Source organism: Arachis ipaensis, chromosome B10 (assembly GCF_059453495.1).
Source record: "Arachis ipaensis isolate K30076 ecotype BB chromosome B10, ASM5945349v1, whole genome shotgun sequence".
Classification (NCBI taxonomy): domain Eukaryota; kingdom Viridiplantae; phylum Streptophyta; class Magnoliopsida; order Fabales; family Fabaceae; genus Arachis; species Arachis ipaensis.
Window position 1 is genome coordinate 127,411,719 of NC_142435.1, and position 9,449 is coordinate 127,421,167.

General features: G+C 35.7%; 1 protein-coding gene across 4 annotated transcripts; it reads left to right on the plus strand.

The window, feature by feature from the left end:
- Nucleotides 1-6,307: 6,307 nt before the first annotated feature.
- LOC107623210 (DNA repair protein RAD51 homolog B) lies at nucleotides 6,308-8,939 on the plus strand. Of its 4 annotated transcripts, none has more exons than XM_088510288.1 (7): nucleotides 6,308-6,362; nucleotides 6,753-6,910; nucleotides 7,020-7,120; nucleotides 7,359-7,410; nucleotides 8,330-8,474; nucleotides 8,604-8,714; nucleotides 8,817-8,939. In XM_088510288.1, exons 3-7 carry the CDS (start codon nucleotides 7,020-7,022, stop codon nucleotides 8,861-8,863), a joined length of 456 nt encoding a protein of 151 aa, XP_088366414.1. In that variant the 5' UTR covers nucleotides 6,308-6,362; nucleotides 6,753-6,910; the 3' UTR covers nucleotides 8,864-8,939. The 4 variants fall into 4 exon arrangements, with proteins under 4 accessions (XP_088366414.1, XP_088366415.1, XP_088366417.1 ...); XM_088510289.1 differs by having other exon boundaries at nucleotides 8,829-8,939; XM_088510291.1 differs by having other exon boundaries at nucleotides 8,330-8,375.
- The last annotated feature ends 510 nt before the right edge of the window (nucleotides 8,940-9,449 follow it).

Consider the following 9,449-nt stretch of genomic DNA (forward strand, 5'->3'; position numbering starts at 1 on the left):
ATGCTTTACTGTATTAATCATGTTTGATCTATTTGTATGTTATCTTCATAATGATTGAAAAAAATTAATAAGTTGAGAAGGGTTGATGGATATTCAGTTTGGATAGAACCCTTCAAGGGTGGTTAAATCTGAATTTTAGGGGAAACTCTATCGAATTTTTATAAGATTTTTAATGAAATCAAAAAAATTAAAATTATGTTTTCGAAATTAGAATTAAGATTTCCTGTATTTTGGTTCATATATATTTGTCTGTCATTGTTTAATTTGTTCGTTTATTTTTTGTTTGGTTGATATATTAATTTGTAGTCTTAGTCGTTGAATCGTGAGGCGACACTCGCAGAGAGACCTTCAAGTATACCCATACTTTGAAGGTAAACAAAGAGAGATTTTCTGACGAGCGGTCTATAGCCCATTATGTGAGTTTAAATTAATCCTAAGTTTCAACTTTATTTGGTTTAAAGTCAATTATTTAACTATTATCATAATCACAACCAACTTGTGTCACAAGAAGAGTACACGCAGAGGTTGGAGGCCGCAAACCAATAATCTCAGCCGCCTAGTAGGGCCGACGAAGCCGGCTCTGAGACCTCAGTGGTGGATCCTGATAGGATTTGGCACGAGACCACCCATGAACCCCACAAGAATCATGCTTCAGGTTGGGGTCGTTCTTCGCCAGCAGCCTCCGCTCCTTTGCCTTGGCGGCTTCTTCTGCCTCTACCTCTGCCATCAGTAGCCTGCTGATCCCCTGGAAGTTGTTGACTTGAGGGAGGAGTGTAAACGCTAACACAGGAGCTTCACCAGCAAGCGGAGCAGTATGAGCAGAGATATCGTGAGATTCTTGCACGTGTTGCCATCAGCTCGGACTTGACGGAGAAGCTGGAGCAGCTCGATCGGTTGTGACAGCATATGGAGGAGTACAGCCAGTAGATATGCGCCGGAAGTAGCGGCGCTGCTGTTTCTAGCGGCAACGCTGTTGGTGGGGCACTGACGGTAGCACCTACTCCGCCGCCTCAGTAAGGGGACCACGACGATGACGGCGACGAATATTACCGGGATCTGTAGGATTTAGGGTTTTATGCATTTTTGTTTGTCTACTTTATTGTATTCTATATTTGTGACATTTTATTTTATTCAGACCATTTATTTTTTAATAAAATAATTTGTTGATTTCTGGCAACTTTAAATTTCTGCTAACAATTTTGGTAATAAGAGTCTACTAATTATGGCTTAACTGTGCCAAAAAAATTTAAAAAATAAAATTAACATTACCATAGGATTTATCATCGGATAATTCCGATGGTAACTTGGCACCTAAACACGTGAAACGGCGCCAAAGTTACCGTTAAATGTATCTGACGGCAACCATCAACACAATCTTGCCAAATCTATTGAAAAGACCAACATAAAATCTGCTGGTAATTAGACCGCCGGTAAGCAATTTTCGACAACGTTTATACCGTCAATCCAAGGACGATGGCATTCTTTTTAGCGGCAAATTTATTTGATTAATCCAACTGTAAATCCGACGGTACTCACTATATTTCTTATAGTGATACCTAAGTTTTAGATATTTAAATTTTAGAAGTTTTGGATTTTTTTGGGAATATACATTAAAAAATTAAATGAAAAAAATATATTTAGATTTCAAATATTTAATTAGTTTTTTTATAATTTTGGATATTTCGTTTTGTTATATTTTTTATGTTTTTTTAATGATTTTAGATTTTTTTTGTTATATTTTAAATATTTTTTATAATTTTAAATTTTTTTGGTTAAATTTTAAATTTTTTTTCAATAATTTTAAGCGTTTCTTTTTATTCAGCATTTTGGTATAAAGTTAAAGGTTAAGTATTTTTTTCGTCTCGAAGATCTGAGGTCAAAATCAAAATTGTCTCTGACATTTTTTCGTATTAAAATCATCCTCAACATTATAAAATGTTATAAAATCGTCTTTTCGTCCATAAACAATATTTTTTGGACAATTTTATCCTTAAACAAAAATAAAAAACCCTCCTTACCCTCACCCTTTCCCTCTCCCTTTCGGATAATTATGCATAATCATGATCATTGCTGCATCTCTCTCTCTCTTCATCTTCCTCTTCCTTTCCTCATAGCCATCACCACTGCCACCATTATACCTTCTTCACCATTACACATTTTTCACTATCACCCACCCACAAACTAAATTCAGCAATAACAACAACCAAATTCAGTAACAACAAATTCAATAACAAATTCAGCAATTTCAATAAATTCAGCAACAGCAACACACTTTCAGCAACAGCAAAATCAAAATGAATCAACAACAACAGCAACATCCCCAAAATAAATTAACAGAAATTTTATATTTAACAACAATTCAGCAATCATCAACCGCAACTTCAGATCCAAAATCAAGAACAAAAGAAATTTAAAAAAAATAAAAACAAAAAGAAATGATGTTTAATGTTCTTCAAAAATTAAAAAAAAAAGAAGAACAAAAAGAGGAAGAAGGAAGTGACGGTGCAGAAACCTACTTCCATCAACCTCTGGCCGCCGCCACCCTCAGTGCGCTGGTTCTACCCTCCTTCTTCCTCCCCTTCTTTTCTTCTTCTACATCCTTTCAACTGCCACCCACTATCGCCGTCTATCGAAAGCCAACAACAACTACAAGCGCCGCCACTCCCTTCCTAGAACAAGTCACAGCACTGCCATGTCGGAGGATTCGAAACTGAAGATGACAAACTCGAAGACGCTTCTATCGATCCAACCACTCTCCGTTCTCCACCTTCCCAACCTCTCACAACTAACCTCACTCTTCCTACCCCCATCGATCCCCAACCTGATCTTAAACCCCCACCTCCGATCTCTCAAAACTACCTCCCACCACCTTCGATTTCTGGACGAGAATGAGTTCGAAGGCCTCCCCATCAAACATCCCTCCTGCGATCTCAATGTTTTCCACTCCGATTCCACTTTCCCTCTCACTCCTTTAAATGCTCTCTGCCTCTTTTGTTTTTTATTTCTATTTTATAATTTTTTTCAAGTAGATGTAATTTGGTGAAGGGGAGAAAAAGTCTAGGAAAAAGAAAGAGAGAAAGAGGTCCGGTGATGATAATGATTAATGAAGGGGTTTAGTGGGGGTAGGGGGAGAGTTTTTTTAGGATAAAATCGTGATAAAAATGTTGTTTATGGACAAAAGGACGATTTTATAACGTTTTGTAACGTTGAGGATGATTTTAATAACAAAAAAAGGTCAGAGATAATTTTAATTTTGACCTAAGACCTTAAGGACGAAAAAAATAGTTAACCTAAAGGTAATTAATTTATTAAAATATTGATAGAAGAGGATATTGGTTTTCTAGACTTTTCCTATATCAAACCAATACAATAAAGGTCCAAACCGTTTAATGAAAGTTCGTCGGATAAAATGGATGGATCTATATATTATTTTATTGAGTAATGTTAGGAAAGTAACATTATAGTAATTAATTTCAGCCAACATTATAGCAACTTGTCAAACAAGACACTACTAGAAAACTAGTTATTACAGACGGATGTTTCCGACGGATTTTATCCCACTGAAATACAGACGGAATTTCAGAGGGATTTTTTTGTCGGAAAACAAAAAAAATAGATTAGCATAAATTACAGACGGAAAAGAGAATCCGTCTATAATTCCGTCGGAAAAATTAATTTTTTTTTCGCGAAATGATTACAGACGGATTTTCCGTCTGTAATTAAGCAGACAAAATACGCATTTTATTAAATTATTACAGACGGAAAATCCGTCTGTAATTTAAAATTTCCGTCGGAAATATTAGAATAAAGATTTGAAGATCACGGTTATCTCTTCATTTCACACTACACTCTCGTGATTCCTCACTCATCCCTCTGAATGCTTCATCGGCGGCGCTATCAGCCATGCACCGCCGTCTCACGGAACCTCCATTGCACTCTACTTCCATCGGCCTTGCTCGCATCACTCCCTTCCGTCGCACCCCTTCCCGGTTCTTCTTCGTCGCACCCCTTCCGTCGGCCTTGCTCGCATCGCTCCCTTTCGAACCCTAATGTGCGTTTCTCTCTTCGATCTCGCCATGTTTGCTCTTTTCCACTGTGTTTCTCTCTTCGATCTTGCCTCAGCTATGCAGTTAACCCTAATCTCCTTTCTCTTTCATCGCTGTTTTCTTTCTTTCAATATCATCGCTAACTCTAACTATATTATCCTATTTTCCATCGCTAACTATGATTCTATTTCTTATTCTATGATAAGAACTTGTAACGGTTATAGTTTTTTATTTTGTGTTCTTATAAACTTGTTCGTGAAATCAAGGTTCCTGAATGCATTGACTAGTTTTATTTTTATTGCTGAGGAAGAGGAGGAGGTATGCATCTGCATTTTCTGTTGTCATATGTGTTTCATGCAAAACTGTTTGAAATTTTACTTGAACAATATGTTGCCTTGTATTTAATTTCTTTTTTCGTTTTTGGTTATTAAACAGGAAGTAGAGATAGAGTATGTGGAAGGTTATGATGAACTTGAAGAGGAAGATGACATGGAGGATTTTGTTAATTTTAGATACATTTCAATTCTATTTTTATGTATTAGTCTATTATTTTTCTTATATGTTGGAGGTGAAAAGTTGTGCATGTGGAGTTGGAGCTCTGTGGTTGAGTTTAGAAAAATGAAATAAACTAGAAAATGAACACATTTGAAAATCAAAAGCATAACAGAGTTTTCTAATGCAGCTGGAAGCTCTGAAGATGAAGAGGCAGAAGCAGCTGCTCAGAGAAGGGTGAAACAGAAGAATAAGTTAGCTTCAATGAAATCTGAGAAGGATTCTGTTGATCTTAAATCAAAGAAGGCAAAGGTCCTTGTTGAGGTAAATCTATATTACGCCCTTCAATTGAAAAAATGATATAATTTCTCTTTTAAATGCTGTTTTTTGTTCTGATATGAATTAATTTATGTAAACGAAAACTTGTCCAGAAGTTAACCACTTATTAATGGTGATTTAGGGTATAGGGATTCCAAAATTAATAAATAGAAAACCAAAACTACTACTTGTCTCTTTGCCTCATTGCCAAAACCACCACTGCCTTAAGCTTAGTGTGAAACCAAATCACTTTCATTCATTCATATTCATTCATTCATATACATCAAGGTGGTTAGATTAGGGGTGATTGATTTTAACTTGGGTGACTAATGAAAACCATTTGTTTATTGCTGACAGGCCCACAGAGCCATTACGATGGTGGGCCGGCGACATTATATTGGGCGGAAGGGATGAGCTCGGCGGTGGCACATGGTTGGGCTCCACCAGAGATGGAAGGGTGGCTTTCCTCACCAATTTCAGGGAAGTTGAAAGCCTTCTGGAACCCAAGACCAGGGGAGACTTGCCCCTCCTATTCCTTCAGGTCACACACTCCATCTGTTTGTTACTTTGTTTCTTAAGATCTTGTTGCTTTGAAAATTCATGTGACTATTTTCATATGGTACCAATTTCAAATATAATCTAATAACTTCATTTATATATCTTACGTAAACTGAGGAAATGTTGGTGATTTAGTTCATGAGTGCAAGAAGAAGCCGAGAAAAATAGAGCTTGTGAGAGATAATTCTCTTAGATTCATAGAGTAATGAACTAGAAAACTGAAATGTACAAAGGAACTAACTATTTATACTACCATAACAGTTAAACAGTTATTTATATCATCCATTACATATTTGCATCGTGTAATCTTAACATATTTATTTATAACAAATGAAAATACTGCAACATGACAGAGTAAGAAGAGTCCTCAGGAGTTTGCAGAGAAAATTGTTGAAGAGGCACATGTATATAATGGCTTCAATCTAGTTTGTATTGATATTTGCAGCTTCAATCTAGGCTGCTCAGAAAGGTATAATGAGTGTATGGGACAAAGCTGATATCATAAAGGTATTATGATATATAACACTTTGTAATTTGTATCTATTTTGATTTCTTTTTTCATTTTCTTTTGATTTCTTTTTTCATTTTCAATTTGTATCATATTTCGTGCTTACCTTGCAAAGGAATAAAGTGTATAGGACTCAATTGGAGGATTAGTCTTAGCATGAGTGATCCAGATCTTGTTCCACTTCTTATCCAGGTTCTTTAATCCATTTTCTTTCACTTTATTTTTATTCTTTTTAATTATATTAATTATAGACCAAGCTTAGCTGGTAAGGATGACCAGGGGGTAAAACGCATGAACCTGATTGCTCGTGCTGCTGAGTCAATTGCTGATGGGGATCTAGTGAATGTATAGATTCGAAGATATCGACAGTGGGGATCTGACCTTTGATTATTTTAATGGTAGCTGCTGCAGCTTCATTAGTACTGGGGATAAAATCTGAGGTGAGAAAACATGGCAGAGTTATAATGTTCCTTTATAGCAGAAACAAGTATCCTGCAGCTTCATTATCTCCATTTTGTTTCATTTGCCTTATTTTATGTTTGTGTAATGCTTCAAGTGTAGTAATATTTTCCTCTTATTTATTTAGAAATTTTTTTATGTTAATCATAGCTTTTATTGGATACCTTGCTATTTAGAAAATTGTTGTTTCATGAATTGGACAAGGCCTTGTAATTATTCTGACTTACTGCTTTGCATAATTATTGTGTCTTATCTGTTTACATCTTAAAATATTAGATTTTGTGAGCATGATTACTTTTGCTTAATTCACTATCAATTCTCCTATTCCTTCTAAGAGAACTGAATTGAGATATTGCATTATCTTGCTGCAGGCAGGAGGTCTTGTTTTTAGATAATGAGATTGCCTTCAATGAGGCTATCATTGAAGAAAGAGAGCAAGGCATTCAAGAAATTCAGCAGCAAATTGGTGAAGTAAATGAAATTTTTAAAGATCTTGCTGTGCTTGTGCATGAACAGGGAGCTATGATTGGTAACTTTCACCTCTATTCTAATTGAGTACATCTCCGTCTTAATCCCAAGTTTTTTATTTGTCCAGAACTTCTCATCTGATCTGATGCCAAGAGTTTATATTTTTTTAGATGATATTGGGTCCAACATTGAGCAGTCTCATGCAGCAACTGCACAAGCAAGATCGCAACTTGCTAAAGCTTCAAAGACTCAAAGATCAAATTCTTCTTTGGTAATATACATTGTGTAATATTTGCTTTAAGATTTCACCTCTCACGTGTTGTTTTAGATGTTGGGTGTGGGAGCCGTGCTTCCTTGTTCTTCTTTTTCTTCTTCTGAGCTCAACCCTGCAATTCGGTCAGCTACTGACCAAACTATATCTTATCTGATTCTCTTTCATGGTTTTAGACTTGTTGGGCCTTTCTTAAACATATGTTTCTTTGTTGTTTCATGTTTGCTTATGTTGATAGGTCAGAGGTTTCATTTTCTGTTGGGTCTTGCCTCCTTCCTCATCCAGACAAGGTACTAAGAATGCTAAATTCTGATTATTTAGCATATAGCTCGGTATTCTATTTGCTCTTCCAACTCCTTTGCTATCTCACTCTTTCACCATATAGCTCGGTATTCTATTTGCTGCTTCATTCATTATTCAGATAATTTCTTTTCCTTATTTAACTCTGTTTATTCAGCTCTTCATTTTTCGCTGTTTGAATCTACATGCTTTATGGATTAAAATATATAAATCTTTGGGCTTGAGATTGCAGCTTATTCTTCAATGGTTGACTGGGATATTTGTGCTTATCTATGGTTTGAGATGGAGGGGGCCGGGTAATGAATACTTAATCATTTCTAATATTTTGAAATTTTGGGATTCTGGTCTATAAGAATGTAGATGAATATAATTTATGTTGTATAAAGTCATAAACTAAAAGGATCTGATAGATGCCAATTAAGTTGTATCATAATCAGTAATAGAAAATTTGAAATGTAGAAAACAGAATACTAATGTTTTTATGCTCATTTTCTATATGGAAAGGAAGCAAAATCTGCAAACTAATGTTTATTTTGTTTGAAATCAATCATCATAAAACTCTGTCTTCACTCTTCAAAAATTGCAACAACCTCTTTCGTCATTTCCATACCTCTTCTTCCTTCTCCTCTCTTCAAAGCTTTGTCTGATTTTCTGCCTGTGTACTGTGTAGAATTCAACTTCTTACTTTCATCCCCCACTTCTCTCTCTTCTCCCCACGCTTCAAAAAGACTATATTTGTAATCCCCACTTTCTCTGTTGAACAGTTTTAGGTCACTAATCACCTTTTCTCTGTTTTGGAATTTCCCTAGGATACTATATTGTTGGTGCTTCAATTTACAGCTTAGTGATTACAGTAGGTGATGATTTGACTGTTTAAGTCCCTAATGCGGGTATTTACTATTTACACAGGCATCAGGCATAGCTGCCTTAGACATTAAGAAGCTTAAAGATGCAGGTATTTGCACTGTTGAATTTGTTGCTTACACTCCTAGGAAGGATCTGTTGCAAATTAAAGGTATCAGTGAGGCTAAAATTGACAAGATTATTGAAGCAGGTATGCACCTCCTGATATATTTTACTTTGCTAATACGGTATTTTCTTCAATTTCAACACTCAAGAGCATCAGCTATAAGCACATTAATTGTGAAGCCTTACTGATCTTCTGATGCTTGTTTATTGACAGCTACTAAGTTGGTGCCTATGGGTTTTACTAGTGCGAGCCAGCTCCATGCTCAGCGGATGGAGATCATCCAGATAACAACTGGATCAAGAGAGCTTGACAAGATATTGGAAGGTGAGACATCTCTAATAAAGACATTGCTTACAAGTGGATTTTATGGATTGTGTTTTTCATTGATGAAGTGTCATAATTCAATATGGTTTCTTCTACTGGGAGGAATTGAAACAGGTTCTATCACTGAGTTGTATGGTGATAGAAAATGAAATACCCCCAGAATTCCTAAACACTTTGTTGAATATGGCACCAAGTCAAGAGGAAGAACGAATCAGATTGGGCATTGAATTTTTTGAGCATTGAATTGAATCACTTCAGGATGTATGGTGTGGCCCTGGAATTGGATTCGCATCAGATCATGCTTCTGCTTCTGTGGATTGTGTGGTGGTAAGGAAAAATGCTTCTTCAAGAAGGAACCTTGATGCTGTTGAGAGAGCAACACATAGGGAAGAGGTATTCTTCTTTCTCCATCATCATCTTCTACTTCAATTCTTACTGTTTTCTTTTTTTTATTTAATTGATTCATTTATGTTGTTTTCTCTTCAGACATTGCATTTTCATGTTCATATAATTGTTGTGAATTGAGGCCTCTTCTCTTCCTCAACTCAATGACAGTTCTTGATTGCTTAATTGATCAAAGACTTGTATAAAGTATCCAGTCACTTAATTGAATATGAATCACTTGCTTTTAGACTTGTTCTGGTTTATTGCATTGTGTGCATTACATGTTCCAAATTTGCTATTGCTATTTGGCAGCGTCCATGATCTTTAAAAAGAACTAACCTTGAAAAATCT